At 45.7% G+C, this 18790-nt stretch overlaps 1 protein-coding gene across 1 annotated transcript; it reads left to right on the forward strand.

Moving 5' to 3' along the window:
• Window positions 1-873: 873 nt before the first annotated feature.
• Window positions 874-18633, forward strand: SLC10A1 (solute carrier family 10 member 1). Its single transcript, XM_016223782.2, has 5 exons — window positions 874-1354; window positions 7529-7739; window positions 14045-14223; window positions 16218-16414; window positions 18530-18633. Exons 1-5 carry the CDS (start codon window positions 999-1001, stop codon window positions 18631-18633), a joined length of 1047 nt encoding a protein of 348 aa, XP_016079268.2. The 5' UTR covers window positions 874-998.
• The last annotated feature ends 157 nt before the right edge of the window (window positions 18634-18790 follow it).

The raw sequence follows: 18790 nt of genomic DNA on the forward strand, positions 1-18790 counted from the left end.
AGGCACGCCTGTCTCCTCCTCTCTCTCTAACGCTGCTGCTTGCCCAGAGCCCAGCTTCCAGCCACAGACACACAGGCACAGAACAAAAGTAAAATTGTCAGGAAATTGGAAAGAAAAGCCGGTGTAGTCCTGCTTCCTGCTTCTTACTCAGAAAATTTCCCAACTATGGGACTCCCCCGGCTGCTGGCCAGGGAGTCTGGACACGAACCTCCACAGCCAGGGCACCCTCAGAGCTGCCCTTCCTCAGAGCCCTTCAGCCACCCCTGCAGGCTCTTCCCTCTAGAGGTGAGCATATTCCTCCCCTCAGACCACCCAGGTTTGGAGATAGGACAAGGGTTTCCCCAGCACAGGCGAGAAGGACACAGGCACCTCACCTCCTGGGAAGAGTCGTGAACACATCCCTTCCTAGAGGCCCCTACCCTGCCCCTACCCTGTCCCATGTCCTGTCCTACCTATATCCAGGAAGGAAAGGTAACACTTGATTCTTTTCACACCCAAGGGTTTGGGGCAAACAGAAGTGACCTGCTGGGCATGGGGAAGGCACCCTCCTAAGGCATCAAAGACTGAGCAGAGGATGAGAAGGACTGGACCGGGACTGGTGCAGGCCCTGGGCTGGGCCCCAGGGACAGAATGCCTGGGAGCGCTCAGTGGGAGGCAAAGGAGAGAAATCAGTCCCATTTTCCCAGAAGCAGCCAAGTGGTAAAGGAGTGTGAGTGGCACACAGAAAGATCAATGAATCCGGGAGAGACAGTGCAGGCTGGGCAGATAAGGCTCTGTGGGCTCTCTCCTCTTTGGGGCCACAGCCAGTTGCATAATCCTTCTATTTGCATTCTGGCCCAGACAGCCTGCCAGTGTTGGCCCAGTCAGACCTGCTCCAGCTCCATTTGTCCTGAAACTCTGTCCTGGAAGGTGACTGAAGAAGGTGCTAGGCAAGGACTGAGCAGCAGCGGGAGCCAGGGTGTGCTGGTCTCTCTGCCCTTCTGCTGCCCTGCAGAAGGATGGAGGCCCTCAACGTGTCTGTCCCGCTCAACTTCTCCCTGCCCCCCAACTTCGGCAAGCGCCCCACCGACCTGGCCCTGAGCATCACCCTGGTGTTCATGCTCCTCATCATGATGCTCTCGCTGGGCTGCACCATGGAGTTCAGCAAGATCAAGGAGCACTTCTGGAAGCCTAAGGGGATGGCCATCGCCCTGGTGGCTCAGTATGGCATAATGCCCCTCACCGCCTTTGCCCTGGGCAAGATCTTTCGATTGAACAACATTGAGGCGCTTGCCATCCTGATCTGCGGCTGCTCACCTGGGGGGAACCTGTCCAATATCTTCAGTCTGGCCATGAAGGGGGACATGAACCTCAGGTAGGACTGGGGGTGAAGAGGGAGCAGCCTGGGGCAGGGGCCACATTGGAGGTGTCACAGTCAAGGGGAAAGTCTGAGCTAAAGACAGGAGAGGGAATGAGTCGGGGCTGGGTGGGTGCTAGGGCAAGAGGTGGTAGGCATTTATTGTCAAGAGCTAATGCTGGGCTGGGGACAGGAACTGGGGTACATCTTGGTTTAAGCACCAAGCCAAAGGGGCCAAGCTGGTCCAGCAGCTTCCTGGAGACCTCCCTATGCCCAGAGGCTTCTCAACTGGGGCATAAGGATTGTCTTAAAGGAGCAGTGATTTAAACCAAAGGGGCCTCTGGAGAACTTTACCTGCCTACAATGGGGGACAAGTTGTCTGCTTTGAGTCCAGAGATCTGAAAGGGGGTGCAGATTGGTTCCAGATAGCTCCATAGAGGTCAAGGTGGCTTGGAACCAAATGAGTGCCTCCAATTCCTACAGAGCAAGCAAGAATTTCCAAAGCTTCTCCCAACTCTCCAGGCTGATGAGATGTCCTCTCTTAACTTCCTCCATTCCTCCCATCAAATACCCAGCCAGGTAGACCCAAGGGTTTCCCAGTGTTGGCCAGGTTATGCTGGGCCTCACCTCAGCCAAGCTGGTGGGGGGTAGGGGGGCGGGGAGGGGGGAGTGGGACCAGCAGCATCTGGCTGAGGATACTCACCTGCAGAAGTTCCTGCCTTTATCTAAGCCTCAGTCTCAAGCTCAGTGTCCTTTGGTTGGGTCCTCAGTGGAGACACTTTTCTATGCCAGGTAGGGCAGTGGACTCAGACAGTCCACCTGTGTGCCTGTCAGCACCTTGCCCCTGGCCGAAGTTTACCAAAAAAAGTATCCAAGAAAGGAGTCCCCCCCTGGTGATGCCAGGTGAGGCCAGGGCTTATTTTTAAATGAAAAAAAAAGAGAATGATACTTGGGGTTTACCAGGACCTGCCATCAGAGCCCCCCTGGAGTCTCCACCCATAGGATTCAGCCCTCATGGAGGTAGATGATAGAAGAAAGGGACAGGAAGAGGCTTGGCTTGGCCAGTCTCCCACAGGAACATATCCAACATTTGACCACCTCCACCCACTGCAACATAGGAAACCTAATCAGCTGAGCTGGAAGCCATTCATGTTTCCAGAAGCTTCCACTTCACAACAGAGATCCTGACAGGTTCCCTCACAGCTCCCTCAGCTTCTGCCTCTATTGACAGGGGCTCAAAACCCTTCCTCAAACACAGTGTACAGACGTCCAAAAGCGGGGTGGTGCTGTGCTCTGAGAACTTAGGCAGAAGGAATAAATAAAAAACCAAAGTGCTCTTTTTCCCCTGGCCCTCTGGCTCCCTGAGAGGCAACCAGGTCCCCAGTGTCACTATGGAACAGGTTCTAATCTCAGAACTAGAGTTCAGACAAGTCACCCCCCATTCCAGTCCTTCAGGGTAACTGAGGATCATGATAGTCACAGATTCCAGCAAGTCAGGAGGCAGACATCCCTGACCAGGGTCCAGCACTTACCAATGTGGAGGAGGCACCCCAAGGTCTACAGCCTGGCTCCCACCCCCGCTTGCACAAGGCACACCAAGTCCCAGAGCAAATTCCAGAATTCCTGACATGCCAGGCCAAAGTAAGCATGACTCCTCTGCTCAAGGACATCAAAACAAACCCACCTATGTGTGTGGCTTTTCTCCTAGAAAGAGATCGATAGCTAGCACGTGGGCCCCGCCCCAGTCTCATCTCCCTGTCCCCTCCCCACAGGGAACACCTCCTGGAATTTGGCAAAATGTATACTGTTATAGTAAAATTTATACTATTATAGTAAAATTTATGGTATTACTACTTATGTACCGATCCATAAACAAGATACACTGTTGTATTTGCCTGTTTTTAAATTTCATACAAACACAATCATACTGCCCATGAGATTTGACAATTTGCTTATTTTGAGATACAGGCACAGAAATCAAATAGCTCCTTGGTGCATTTGAACTGCCATGTGGTTCGCTTGTATTTTTCAATTCTCCTGCTGTCAGATGTTCATGTGGACCTCACATGTTGCTGCAGTGACCGGTCTTGTGCATGTGCCCCAGTGCTCACGTGTGACAGGGTATATAATAAAAGCAGCCAGCCGGGTCGTAGGGTTTACACATCTTCTGAAAATTGTCTCTAAAGCAGTTCCACTTTTTCCATGTCTTTATCCATATTTGGAATTGTCAGACTTCAATTTTTGCCATCTGGTGAGACTAAAATGGGTCAGAGTGGTTTTCTTTTAATTTCATGGGCGGTCCAGTGCCTTTTCAAGTGTTTATTAGCCATTTGGGTGTCCTCTTCTGGAAATATGTCCTTTGCCAATTTTTTTATGGGACTGTTGTGTTTTTCCTTATTAATTTGTGGTTTGTGTTGTTTGCATATGTTGCAACAGTCTACTCACAGTTTGGGGCTTGTCTTTCCACTTTGATAATGATGTCTTATAACACAGAGCACTTATGTTAACTTCATCAAATTTACCAATATTTTTTCTGGACAGTTTATGTTTTGGGTTTTTTTATAAGAAGTCCTTTACTATCCTCAAGGTCATGAAGATATTCCCCTGAATTTTCTTTGATAAGTTTTAAAGTTTTGCTTTTCACATGGAGATATTCAGTTGACCTAAAGCTTGTCATGTATGTTGCGATCTAATTTATCTTTTTCTATGTGCTGGTGAAAATTTCCAGTACCATTAAGTGACTCTTTCTCCAGTAATTTGCAATACCATCCCTTCCACTGATCAAAGTCACAAATATGCATGGGTTTGTGTCTGGGATCTCTCTTCTCTTCTATTGGTCTATGTGACTATACTTGCACAATATCACATTTTCTTAATTATGACATTATAATAATTCTTGATATCTGAGCCTGGCTGGGCGTGGCTCAGCAGTTGAGCGTCAACCTAGGATCCAGGCGATCGGGGTTCGATTCCCAGTCAGGGCACATGCCCGGGTTGCGGGCTCGATCCCCAGTCAGGAGCATGCAGGAGGCAACCAATCAATGACTCTCTCATCATTGATGTTTCTATCTCTCTCCCTCTCCCTTCCTCTCTCTGAAATCAATAAAGACATATTTTAAAAGAAAAATAAAATAATTAATTAAATAATTAAAAAATCTTGATATCTGAAACGTAAGTCCCCCTCCCTTGTTTTTGAAAATTACATTAGCTATTCTTGACCCTTTACTGTTGCACTTGAATTTTGGGATTAGCTCTCAAGTTTACAAAACACGTTTCTGGAATTTTGGTTATGTTTGCATTAAATTTATAGATAAATTTAGAGGCCATCTTTATAATATTGAGTCTTTTCATCCATGAAAATAGTACAGGTTTTCTCTTACTTAGGCATTATTTTATACCTTTCTATGAAGTTTTATAATTCATCCCATAAAGATTTTGCATATCTTTTTTATTCATTTCTTAATATTTTATAGTTCTGTAAATATTATAAGTGGTACCTCTTTTAAAAATTCATATTATAATTATTTTTCCCACTATATCAAGACTCAATTGATTTTTTTATATTGCTAATGTATTCAGAACTACATGGATTCTCTTATTTACTAGTTATAATTGAAATTCACTTGAATTTCCCCTGTGAACAGTCCTATCATTGGCATATAATGAAAATTTCATTTCTTCCTTTCCCATCTCTATACCATTTCTATGTCTTGTTTTGCAGTGATAGCAAAAACCCATATATAGTATAATTTACAACAAAGTTGATGATAACTGGTATCCTTGCTCTATTCATCTAATTTTTCACATTAAGTTTACTGTTTCCTTTAGAATTTTTAGATTACCCTTTTCAGGTTCAGGAATTTCCATTCTGTTGCTAGTGTGTTCATTTTTATCATGTATGAACTCTGAATTTTGTTGAGTGACACTTTTCTGCCTATAAAATAATCATACCATTTTTCTTTAATTCGATAATAGATTATCTAATGCTAAATCATTTTTGTTATAGAATAGTTTATTGATTTCTTTAGAGAGGGGAAGGGAGAAGGGAGAAACATCGATGTGAGAGCATCGTATCTGTCAGCTGCCTTCTGCACGCCCACGTCCCCCCCACCCCCCCAGGATCAAACACGCAACCCGGGTATGTGTCCTGACCGGGAATCAAACCTGCTACCCTTCCGTGTACAGGATGATGCTCCAGCCAGCAGAGCCACACCGGCCAGGGCAAAAGTTTTCATTTTGATGATGTCACATTTATGTTTTTTCTTTGGTTGTTCATGCTTTAGGTGTCATATCTAAGAAACCATTGGCTAATCCAAGGTCATCTCCCCATGCATTTTTAAATTTGTATGATATTATTATTATTATGTTCCAGATATTTTTTTCATTATTTCATATTTGACCCATGAGATAATCAGATGATTTATTTTTCTAATTTCAACTCTCTTCTTTTCAGAAACCTAAGATCTCAGTTCTGGTCCCTCCCTTGGACATTAAAACCTAAGCCTGCAGGTTACCAAAACGAACACTCTACCCCCACCCCCTCCACATAGTGTAGCTTCAGCATGAGCTCGCCCACTAACTACAGGAGGTCCTCCAATAGCTTTAGTCAACACTGTTTCATTCTAACATGGATGAGATGCTGTAGGAACTTAACTGTTACTTGTGTCTGTGAGCCCCTGGTAAAACTGCCTTAGCATAGGCTTCCCTTTGCTTAAAGGCGCAGAACCTATGGACAAGGCCGAGTGACACTGACTCCACTTTGCATTCTTAGTTCCTGATCCCTGGAACCCTCCCTTGCTTTCTCAGAAGCTCAAGTGCTCCAGGCGTGCGTTCGTAAGGGAGGGTTTTCCCATTATTCAGTCCACAGTATTCTTGGAGGGTCTCTGCTCACCTCTGACAGCTTCGTATCCCTTGTGAGGCTTCTCCCTACTGCACTCGGCACCCTTTGGACTAAGCTGTACTTGATGTTCCTTGAAGCCACAGTTCACCTGTTATGGGAACAAGGAAGAAGTGTAGGCAGAGGATAGGGCTGAGGGGTACACACCGCGATTTTCCTGAGGTCTTGCCAGGCCTTCACCCCCAACCTCCCCACTAGAATGGAAGCAGGAGCCATATAGCGTAAGGTCAATGTCCATAAATCCATGAATGCTCCCCAGCTGCTCCATTCTCTCAGCTGGTCTTTCTGGAAGGCCTGTGCCTATACAAGGTCCTGGGACTAACATGTGTCAGATTCTAAGTGCAAATGGTAAAAGGATAATTAGGACACAAATTAGAGCTGGGGGAATATATTATTCAGGCTCTGAGACTCAGACTCAATTTATCTTCAATAAATGTAAGAATAAAACAGAAAGTAAAGAACATGAGAATTATCATATTGGGGAGTAGAATTGCAATCAAGATACAAAGCAGGTCTGATGACCTGGTTATCTGGTCACTTGCTCAGCTATGGGTAACTATTGCTGCCTCTCTATTGCTCCACCGTTATGGCCCTTCAGTTATTCTGTCTCTACTCCGTTGCTGCTATTTTTTTATGGTTTTTCTAATGATGGCCTCTCTTTACTTTTTCTTTGCATGTTTTTGGCTCCTGCCTGACCATCCCTCCTATGCCACCCACTCCTCCTTTGCCACCCACCCTCAAAGACCAAGTGTCCTATCACTGTGTCCCACATTCAGAATCTCCAGGAGAGGAAATGTGCTCTATGCAGTTCATCCTTGTTATCCCAGTGGGACACAGCCATTATGTCCAGCCATCCCTAGGCTCTAAGACAGACACAACTGTGGGCCAGGTGCTATTTCTCTGATCCAATGGGATACAGCCAGAGTGATGAAGCCACACAATTAGCTTTCTTTCAAATGGGCTGGCAAGTGCTCAGAGCAAAAAGAGTCCTATTACAAAGATCAGAACGCTCCTTCCCTAATGAAGCACACGGAGACTGAAGCAGCTGGACAGACCTGGGCACAAATCCTGCCTCCGCCGTTACTACCCGCATGATCCTGGGCAAGTCACCACTCTTCTCATCCCCAGCTTCCTCACAGTGAAAGGGAGATGGTATGCTTACTCCTGAGGCTCCCGGGAAAAGGGAATGCAGCAATGTATGTCAAGTTTAGCACAGGGTCTACACATAGCCAGCACTCACCAAATAGTCTATATTAACGGGCTTTCTCTCTGCACTCTTCCTGTCTCCCACCCAGCATCGTGATGACCACCTGTTCCACCTTCATTGCCCTGGGCATGATGCCCCTCCTCCTGTATGTTTACTCCAGGGGGATCTATGATGGGGACCTGAAGGACAAGGTACCCTATGGAGGCATTGTGCTATCACTGATCCTGATTCTCATTCCTTGCACCATAGGCATCTTCATCAATGCCAAACGGCCACAATATGTAAGCTATGTCATCAAGGTAAGAACCTGGGGGCCGGGGCAGGGAGCAAGAGCGCCGCTCTCATCTCAGTGTATGGCTTGAGGCAAGTCATTTGGGCTTTTCCTGTGTTGGTTTTTTTTGTTGTTTAAACAAAACAAACAAAAAAGTCTACTATTGGGACACCTGCTTCATGGGATTGTAATGTCCCTGATAATACTTTCGAAATTTAGGAGGCAAAAAGAAAAACACCACACACAACTATAAGGTATAAACATTATTTTAACGATAAAATTAAATTTTTATTATGCACCTACTAGATGCTAGTTTTTATCCTACACTGTTGGAGGATTCACTGTCCTTGAAGAGTTTATTTGCAGAAAGTAAAGCAGCACATGAGAAACGAGACCCAGCTCAGTGAACAATCAAGCATTGGCAAGGTGCAAAGAGGCGAGGTTAGTGAGGGCCAGGCAGTCAAGGAAGGCCTCCCGGAGGGGGCAGTCTTGAGCCAGACCACAAAAAAAGGGTAAGGTTTGGGAAAGCCTGGGGACAAGCCTGAACAGAGCAGTTCAGAGGGGACCAAGGGCACGCTGCTGACTGGTCAAGAAGCCAGAGGGGTAGAGCCCAGGGGAAGAGGTGGTGTGTGCACTCCCGGCATTTCAGGAGTTGGATGGGAGGAGACCAGAGTGAGTAAAACCCCAGAGGGTTTACGGGAGCACTGTGGTCACAGACAGGGCATCACTGCCACTGCCTTGCCCTTGGAAGAATCACAGACCCTGGGAGGGCAACCATGGTCCCTCTGCCAACTTTCGTGACCTTAGACCTCAGTCCCTGTCGGTCTCCACTCTGGCTCACGGTTCATCACTTGCCTTTGGGAAGGGCTCTGCCCCCCGACAGAAATTCTGAGGGCTGTTTCTGTGTCGTCGACCCCCCCCCCCCATCTTAGCCCGCGGGCCAGTCTACAGAGCATGCTCCCTGGAAGCCAAGGCTCAGCAGCAGCTTGGGCCCTGAGACAGAAAAGCTGCAACTCAGGTTTGCAGGGTTGATTTTCATGCTTCCACTGTCAAGAGTAGCTTTTGCCCTTGTCCTGGCACCGCCCTAACACTGTGGCCACCGCTCCCCCTCCTGCCTGTTGAAAGGCATGGGCGCCATTCCTCCTCTCGTCCATGCTGACCTCCCTACTCTGTGCTGGCTGCACCTTCCATTCTCTCCACCCTTGCTTCTCAGAGACCTCCGTTTACTGATCATGTCCCCACCCCCACAGCTCCCCACCTCGCTCCCATTTCTAGAACATCTCTGTATTAGTTCTCCACAACCGGCATTGATACAGGCTCACATCTCCCCTATCTTTAAAAATAAAAACCAATCCCTCACCTGCCATTCCAGCCAACACTTCTCTTTCCTCCCCCCTTCCCAGCCACACTCTGGGAAACCCCCTCCCCCCAAACACTTGTCTCACGGGTCAGCTCCCAGGATACCACCATCAGGGCTGCTCTCACACAGCCCCCCCCAATCAGTCTGTTACGTGAATCCCTCCCTCCTCTCCCCCTTGGCCTCCCATCCACTCAGCATCTTGATGACCACTTGTTCCACTTTCTTCACCAAGCCCAAGAGCTATTTCTCAATTCCTTGGCCTTTCAGCAGCTTTCGGTATGGTGGCCCCTTGTCTCCTTCTCAGAAGCCTTCTCCCTCAGCCTCAGGGACCGAGTGCTCCTACCTTCCTACCACCTTTCTGGCCCTTTTTTTCAGACTCCCTTGTGAGTTCCTTCTCTGCATTGGGCTCGAGCTCTCTGCTTTTCTGGCCAGGATTCCCTAAGCTCAGGATCTTCCCACCACTAGATCTAGTCCATCTCAGCAAACTTCCGCAAGCTGAGATGACTTCCAGAACACCTTCAGCCCTCAGCTCTCTCCTGACTCTGGAATCCATGTATTAACCGCCAAATCTTTCTACATGAGTATGCTTTTGGAATTCAGCGTATCTTACATTAAAATCATCTCCTCCCCAAGCCCGCTCCCCCCTCCTCCCTGTGATTACCTCAATGAATGGCATTCAGCACCCACTGCCTGAGCCAGAAACACTGGAAAGTTATTCTCAGCGTCCCCTCTCCCTCCCCACTCAGGCTAATCAGTGATTCTCAATTCTCCCTGCTTCTGCTTGAATCCATCAGGTCCTCCCCATCCTGCGTCTACTCTCTTCATTCTGGACACTATCCTCTCTCACTAGACAACTGAAATAATCTTCTAAGCTGGCTCCTGACCCAGTCTTAACCTGAGGGTGGAAAGTACAAACTTCTTCATGTCACTCCACTGCCTAACGCCCCTCATTAGTTCCTTCCTCTCCCCCAGGATAAAGTTTAAGCTCCTTAATGTGGCTCCTCAGGCCGTTCTTGATTTGGTCTCAACTGGCCTCTCCAGTCTCTCAGCTCTTTTCTTTGCACTTGCCCTTCCCTCCACCTGAACACTCCCCTCTCCAAGTCCCGCCTCACTCACCACCTTTCACTCACCCTTCACGTCTCAACACAAATGGCATCTGCCCCAGGAAGTTTTCTTAGCTCACAAGCCTGGTAGGATGCTGTATCCTATTTACTCCCATACGCCCAACACCGGCCCCTCGTGGCATTCATCATACTGGATTATACGCACCTGTTTGGTTTCAGGCCCCACTCGCCTCGAGTTCCTCAGGAAGAAAGTCCTAAGGCTGTGTCTTAACAGTGAATCCCCAGCACCTGTCACAGTGCCCCCTACCCCAGCCCACGCCTGAGAATAAAGGAATATAGGGCATGTTGTCTCTCCCACATATTAATAGAAAAAAAATCCAGAAAGGCGTTTGTGTTCATTTTGTTTATCCAAGATAGCTTATGGGGGTATAGAAATAAATTTTCAAAATCACAAAATACAAAAAGTGAAGTGATCCCTGATATGATTTAATGCAATTCTACCCTCCCCCATTTTATAGATGAGAAAACCAAATAACTAGAACCCCAAGTGCAATTGATATAAGAACATTGCCTCCTTTTTATCTCAGAATAACTTTAATTAAAAGTGTTTTGAGGGTGCAAAAAAACCTCAGATCTTAAAGCTAGAAAGTCCTTCAAGATGAAGTTCAGTCTCCTGCCTTAGTCCCATTTTAAAGATAGAATAACTGAGGCCCAGGGAAGTTACTTGGCAGAGCCAAGATTATCAGTCAGACTCCTGTTTCTGTTGTGCTGCACAGTCACTGGTCTATTCCACAGTAAAAGTGGAGTCAAACTAACCCCAGAGAACATTCAAAGGGCACTAGAAGGACAGGGGTCAGTAACAAAGGACCGGAGAAAAGGTGATCTACAAAGCACAGGCATACATTAGACCCAATTTACCTTGGCTAAACCTCCAGGGTTAAACAACCAGAGGTCAGCGGCTCCATTTACCAAATGCTCGCAAACAGAAGCCACTCCTGTGAGGGTGCAGGGACAAATGTGTGGCCACGAGGCAAGGGCTTCCTTACTTTTATGGCTCTTTGAGGGCTATGTTCCTCCTTCATCTCCCTGTTACATAAAATACAGTGAGTGACGTGCTGAAAAATAAGCCAACCATCATCCCAGCCACTTTGCACACTTAACGCTCCTAGAGGTTTCCAAATCAAAGTTATCCAACTCCTGAAAGCTGGCCCTGGCAGAAGGTATCTGCTTAAACTCTGTTCAATGAGTTGCATTTCCTATGGGAGGTCATGGATGGGCCGAGATACAAGTTCAGGGAGGCCCTCTGCGGAAAGGCGATTCGAGCGGCGCTCTGCCCTGCCCGCACAAGGGGGGATTCAAGGCTGTGCAGTTAGAAGGCTGAGGAACCCGAGCACAACATGGCCAGGAGCCACTTTTGCCATAAGCCATTCACCACCTTTTAATAAGGGTCCAGCCATGACATTGACTCAACTCCTCTACCTATGCTTTGCCCACACCTGCTGCAGGTGAACTGACCTCTCATCGCCAAGAGAGCTTCTGCTAACTTGTGGCTTCTGCTGCTCCCAGGCCTCTGCTCCTGCTTCCCTGTAATTCACCAGCCTGTGTCGGCCACCTTTATGGGAATCGTTTTGGGCCAGGTCATCTCCTGGGTCAAGCTAATGGCATTGGCTGCCCATGAATGGACACCCATCGCAGTTTCTATCATCTCTGACAGGGCAGTGAAGTCAGGTGGTACAAAAAAACCATGGCGACCTACAAAGAAGCAGCTCCCTAGGGCCTGTTTCAGCAGGAGGTTGTGGACATGAGATTTCACATACGGCATGACTGAGTGTGACAGGAAACTCTGGGATATTAATTTCCTCTCCTTTACCTATAAGTAATAATAGGAGCTACAATCTAGTGAGCGGTTCTTGTATATGGCAGGTCCTGTGCAGTCATCCTCCCTCAGAGGTTGAGTGACTCACCAGTTTACACATCGTGAGGCCAGCCGAGGCAGTTTTCACCCGGGCTCACAGCAACGTCTATGCTCATAACCACTCCGCAGCCCCTGAGTAGGAGACCGAGAGTGAGCGCATGAGAGTGGATGCCACCCAGACAAAACGGCTTCCGGGCTCCCGGGCACTGCCTGCAGCCCAGTGCCCCCATGTGATCCATTACACTCTTTTGATGGGGTCAAAAACTATTTGGTCATTCGGTTGAAGACAACAAAAAACAGGAGTCCAAAAGGAGAAGTCCTGAATTCAAAATGCAGGAGCCAACTGAGCAGCTCATCAGTGAAGTCTTGCAGTGAAAGCCTGTGGGCATTGATGAGATCTGTGAAATTCCTTCCTACCCTGGGACAGGAGCTAGTTGGTGCAGGTGATATTTTATATGGCCGCATCGCTTGGAACATAGGTTTAAAAAAACATAGAAATGCAAAACTGTGCAGCTGAAATTTGAGTAAAATAAATGTTAAAATGTCACCAGGACAACCTTGTGAATATTAGTAGTGCCACTGAATTATACACTAAAAAAATAGTTAAAGTGGCAACTTTTGTGTTACAGTTTAGCACAATTTTTTAAGATGGTACTAGGGGTATCAAATGCTACATATGTGAATGAACTGAAAACTGAATCAAACTGAAACATACAATCATCACATTTGCTATATGTATCTTTACTCAAATGTTGAGCAAAACAAAGAGCCTTAAATCTGGGCATATATTGTATCAGTTTGGAGTGTGTCTTTCTCCAAAATGTAGACAAGAAAGTGCACTTTGAAAGTTTGCATCCTTATGTCACATGGTGAAAAATCTTAACATTGTAATTTCACTGTAAATCTACCTATTGAAAAACAATTTTTTAAAATATTTTTTATTGATTTCAGAGAGAGGAAGGGAGAGGGAGAGAGAGAAACATCAATGATGAGAGTCATTGATCGGCTGCCTCCTGCACACCACCTACTGGGGATTGAGCCCGCAACTAGGGCATGTGCCCTGACCAGGAATTGAACTGTGACCTCCTGGTTCATGGGTCAATGCTCAGCCATTGAGCCATGCCAGCCAGGCACCTATTGAAAATTTAAAATAGTATGTAAGATGCAACTATATGAAATAATTTTTTAAATAAAACTAAATATTGCTTTCATATTAAATATTAACATATTGAATATTGAATATTAACATGTGTTTAATAGTAATATTATAAAAAGCAATAAATGTTGCTTTCACAGCACTTGCCTGGGACAGAGTAGACACCTGCATTGTTTCTGATGATGCCATTATTACCTAAGATATTCCTGAAACTCTTTACAGTTATACATTTGGGGTTTAAAACTACATTACCTGGCTTGATCACCCAACTTGTTTACCAGCTTCACTTCAAATGATTCTTGGCAACTTCCAGAAGTCAAATTCATCCTAGTATGTATCCTCTAGGTCCCTACCCATAATGGAGGTATTTGAGACAAGTAGGACAGATCCTAAGAATAACATCAAATAAGTTCCAAAACATTTGGAGCAATGGCAATATTGTTGGATTGTGGACACAGGAGTTAATTCCTTTGCAAGAGAACTTTTAATTTACAAGAAGCACTTTGGGGAGGAATGAACAGTCTCATTCCTTCAGAGCCACAGCACTTATCTGCAAATCTGCTATCCAGAGATGTCAACTGTACCCTGTATTTGGCTTAGTCTTTAATTACAAGTATTAATCAAGTCTCTGTCCTCCAAGAAGCTTCCTAGCTACTGATAATACCAAAAAGATGGAAAATAAAGGTCTTTTACATTCTTTTCCACTTCAAACACCAATTTTTTAAAATTAAAATGTTTTTCACCTTCAATGTCCACCTGGGCTTCACCACCCCTCTCCGTTCCTGTCCCCCCCCCCCCCCCCCTTCTAATCGCCCTTTCTTCTGGTCCTCACTTGCAGGGAGGAGCGGTCATCATGATTCTGCTCAGTGTGGCCATCACAGTGCTCTCGGTCATCAACGTGGGCAAGAGCATCCTGTTCGTGATGACCCCCCACCTGTGGGCCACCTCCTCCCTCATGCCTCTCATTGGCTTCCTGCTGGGCTACCTTCTCTCCGCTCTCTTCCGCCTCAATGGACAGTAGGTATCACTTGAGGTCAGTTCCAAGGGCCTCATTCTTGCCCTGGTCTCTCAGGAGAAAGATGAGATCTGAGATCTTGGGAAGGCGTTTCGCCAGCAGTAGGTTCAAGTGCATCAACTGAACAAAGGACTTGGGACTGTGAGAAATCTCAGAAAGGGATCGAATGGGTTAGAAACAATAATCCAGAGACCAATGGCATCTCTCTGATCATCCAAAGAGCAAAACTCATGGGAAAGTGCTCCCTCTAGAGCCTAGATTCCACCTCCTGCCCAACTCCCTGGTAGCTAGTAGCACTGGGGTACCTCCATGTCACACGGCAAGTGTTGCTCATATTCTTCCTCTTCCACTTGTCCCCTTTTTTCCTTTGACAAGAACGCCATCAAGTGACAACTCTGCTAAGTGGCACTCAGAGCTGAAATAGCCAGAACATCGGCTATAGTCTAATCCAATTCACAGCTGCTACTTCAGGGGAACAGATGGCTCTTAACCATGAGAGCCTGGTATGGGAACATCGGGTACCCTGTCTATACAGAGCAGTAATACATTTCAGGAACTTTTGCTCATTTCGAGCATAGTACACAAATGCTTATGCAGGAATTTACATTAGTAGCACCCTAGCACTCCCCCACACCCCCCAAATAAAGTGTTTTAAAAATACAATTTAAAAATAATTATCCATACAGAGAACAAACTGGGGGTTGCCAGATAGGAGGCGGGGTTGAAGGGCTGGGTGAAAAAGGTGAAGGGATTAAGAAGTGCAAATTGGTAGTTACAAATAGTCACGGGGATGTAAAGTGCAGCAGAGGGAATAAAGTCAATAATACTGCAATAATTATATATGGTGCCAGGCGGGTACTAGAATTATTAGATTACTCTGTAAATTATATAATTGTCTAACCATTAATGTTGTACACCCAAAACTACTATAAAGTAGTATCAATAATTAAAAATAAAATTTTAGAATTTTAAAAAGTAAAAATAATCATCCATTTTTAAAAACATGCTGCCAATGACTACTCCATGTCAATTTTCACAAAGACAGGGTGATAGGGATCATAATGGCACCAGCATCAAGTACCATTACAGCAGTCTTCCTCGGTGTGCTAACACAGCTTGCAGGGGTTGCAGTGGATTGCAGCTATTTTTTTTAAAATATGTCTTTATTGATTTCAGAGAGAGGAAGGGAGAGGGAGAGAGATACAAATATCAATGATGAGAGTCATTGATCGGTTGCCTCCTGCACACCCCCTGCTGGGGATCGAACCCACAACCAGGGCATGTGCCCTGATGGGGAATCAAACCGTGATCTCCTGAATCATAGGTCCATGTTTAATTGCTGAGCCAAACCTGCTACGCAACAATTATTTTAATACACTAATTAAATTCAATGAATTAGATATATATTCATTAAATGTAAACATCCCATTCTTTAATGCATAAAATGGAAAGCAAAAAAACAAGAACATGTATTCCGATGATAGATAAATGCGGCTGAATGAAACTTTATTTTTTCAACCATCACTTTAAAGGTAGCCAAGCCAGAAACTTGCAAACAGGACAAGGTCCCCAGACATTTCAACCCTCTACTGTATGTTGAAATTGTAATTGTCATGTAAGCCCAATATAGCAAACCAATGACTGATACTGGCTCACACCTTCCTTTCATCCCTCACCAGCTGGACATGTCTCTAAAGTTTAATTTGGTAATCCTACAAAGGTGGACAAATCGTAATTTCCAAGATAATCAAAAACGATCTCATAAAAAAATCCCTACATGAACCAACTAGTCACCATCTTCCACAGGCTGGATTAGTGATTTTAAGATGGTCAACTTCCCTTTTCTTGAAATCATGCACACTCCACGCCCTGGCACACTTCCTGTCTTGGGCTGTTGGTGGGTCTTAAGAGTATCTGGGAGACAGGAGATCAAGAAGTGAGGTTGCACACAGGCCTCTTCTGTGAGGACATACGGAGTTGTTTTTAACCTACACAGGTGCAGACGCACTGTCAGCATGGAGACTGGATGCCAAAATATTCAGCTCTGCTCCACCATCCTCAATGTGACCTTCCCCCCTGAAGTCATCGGACCACTTTTCTTCTTCCCTCTCCTCTACATGATTTGCCAGCTTGGAGAAGGGCTTCTCCTCATTGTCATCTTTCGGTGCTATGAGAAAATCAAGCCTTCCAAGGGTGAGTACTGAATTATCCCCCTTGGAGATCTCTCATGTTGGAGGCAAACAAGTTACCAGCAAGGACCCGGTGGTTAGGGCTTTAACTCTTATCAAGCCACTAGGAACCAGGTAGCATCAAGAAATAGGAAGGGACCCCAGAGAACCAAGGCTCCTTCATTCACTGCATTGTGTTTCGGATGGAGTCTGCGCCTCATGGGACTAGGCAATTTGGGCTGTTTTAACTGAGGAGACCATGTATGGGCTCAGGATGAGAAAGCAGGACAGAACCATCTTGGCCAATAGTTGTGAGATACTAGTTATGTGAAAGGCCCTATTCACAAGAGTTCCAGAAGCTTGTACTGTAGATTTTCATGTCTTGGAACCAGGTCAGAGCCCCAGCACCACTGGCACCCCTACAGGGGGGAAAACATTAAAGCAATTCGGCCTAATAACTCTGAATCCAAAAACAGGATCCCAATTCTGGTTACACATTAAAGAAAACTCAAGTAAAGCTTATTAAACAGTAGCTATCACAATAATCTAGTTTGATCTGATTTATACCTTAATCTGATTACTACCGGCTTAATAACTTCCTAGCCAATTAGCACCTATTTTCTAAGAGGCTCAGATCACTTCATTCTCTTCAAAATGTAATCAAGCCCGGCCAGGCGTGGCTCAGCGGTTGAGCAACAACCTAGGATCCAAGAGATCAAGGTTCAATTCCCAGTCAGGGCACATGCCAGGGTTGCGGGCTCCATCCCTAGTCGGGGGTGTGCAGGAGGCAGTTGATCAATGATGACTCATCATTGATGTTTCTACCTCTCTCCCCCCTTTCCTCTCATTGATGTTTCTCTCTCTCCCCGCCTCTCTCTGAAATCAATAAAAATATATTTTATATATATATATAAAATCAAAACTCAAGAAAGCTGAGTCCCTTCCTCAAAGTGAACTTGAACCCCGTCTTTTTTTTCCAAACCAGGAAACTCAACCTTACTCGGTAACATATCTCAGTATTCTGCATTCTAAACATCAGTATATTCGATCATTCAAATCCTCAACTCTTATTCCCACAAACTTAACTGAGGGGCCCTTCAAGACCTTTCCTAGGCATGGGGAGCTGATTTATACCCTAGGAGAAAGATGCAACTTCTCCTGGTGAAATTACCTTATAGTAGGCAAACGCTGATTTACAATGAACTAAGATGTAATCTTGCTTATCAAGCAGCCAAGAAGAAACCGATAGATTAAATTTCAGAACCATTTTATAAGTTTTGCTTCAAAACTACAGTGGAGTTACAGAAAATCTATTCTGATGCTTATCCAAGAGTAACTCAGGAAGTCTTTTGCCCACTGAAGTCTCCACCCCCTTACCACAAAAAATGAAAGAGAGGGGGAAAGGTTCTAAAACAACCCATCAGGTTCCCAGTTTTAGTCCCAGAAAGGCCCAGGGTGCCCAGTGCTCTCACAGGGCCATACTCTAATTACGAGTCTTTGGCTCTCAAGACCTAAAATGAACTTCACTCACAACGCACTTCAGAAGACCCCTAGGGCAAAACTCAGTGAAAGCATCTTACTTTTTGGACCTAGTGGACCATAAGGGGCCAAGCAGCAATGCTCAGGATGAAGAATCTGCCAAGTTTTTGTGATTTTGACCCCTGTATCCTTCTACAGAGACAGGACAACCAGAAAGATAAACCCTGACTCATATCTTCACAGCTATTCACCACATCCATGCAGCCTGGAAAAGCTGACCAAACAAAATGAGGGAAGGGAGGGGCATGGAAACACACTGGAAGATTTTCCTAAAGCTCTTTCCTCCCTGACCCCTCCTTGATCCCTAAATACAGTCAACAACCTCACTTAAACTCAATAGCACATACAAAGAAGTTGGACATGGGGTCAGAGAGTCAATATTCTGTTAATTAGACCTTCTGTGACTAGTATTACCATTAGGCATGTTGAGGGAAAGCAAATCTTTCCTCAGAGTTAAGTCATCAGAGGACAGATGGCTGAGATGGAAAAAGAGAGGCTATCCTAGGGGTAAATTGGTATTCTTTTATCTTCCAGATTAAACAAGCTTTGCATTAACTATTCTCTCATTCTCCTTCCCCACCCATAACCCTTAACTTCACAGATAAAACAAAAATAACCTACACAGCTGCCACAACTGAAGAAACTGTTCCAGCAACTCTGGGAAACGGCACTCATAAAGAAGAGTGCCCCCCTTACACAGCCTAGCCCTCCCCCAGTGGCCTGGCTTCAGGTCAGAGGCGATTCAGGCCAGTGTGGTCAACGACAGAGACAGAAGATGAAAGGAACACACCAGCAGTGTCTGAGTCTTTCTCCAGCATTTCCAGCAGAAACTACCAGCATCATCAAAAGCCTTGCCTGGAGG

Source organism: Miniopterus natalensis, chromosome 1, assembly GCF_054644295.1.
Source record: "Miniopterus natalensis isolate mMinNat1 chromosome 1, mMinNat1.hap1, whole genome shotgun sequence".
Lineage (NCBI taxonomy): Eukaryota > Metazoa > Chordata > Mammalia > Chiroptera > Miniopteridae > Miniopterus > Miniopterus natalensis.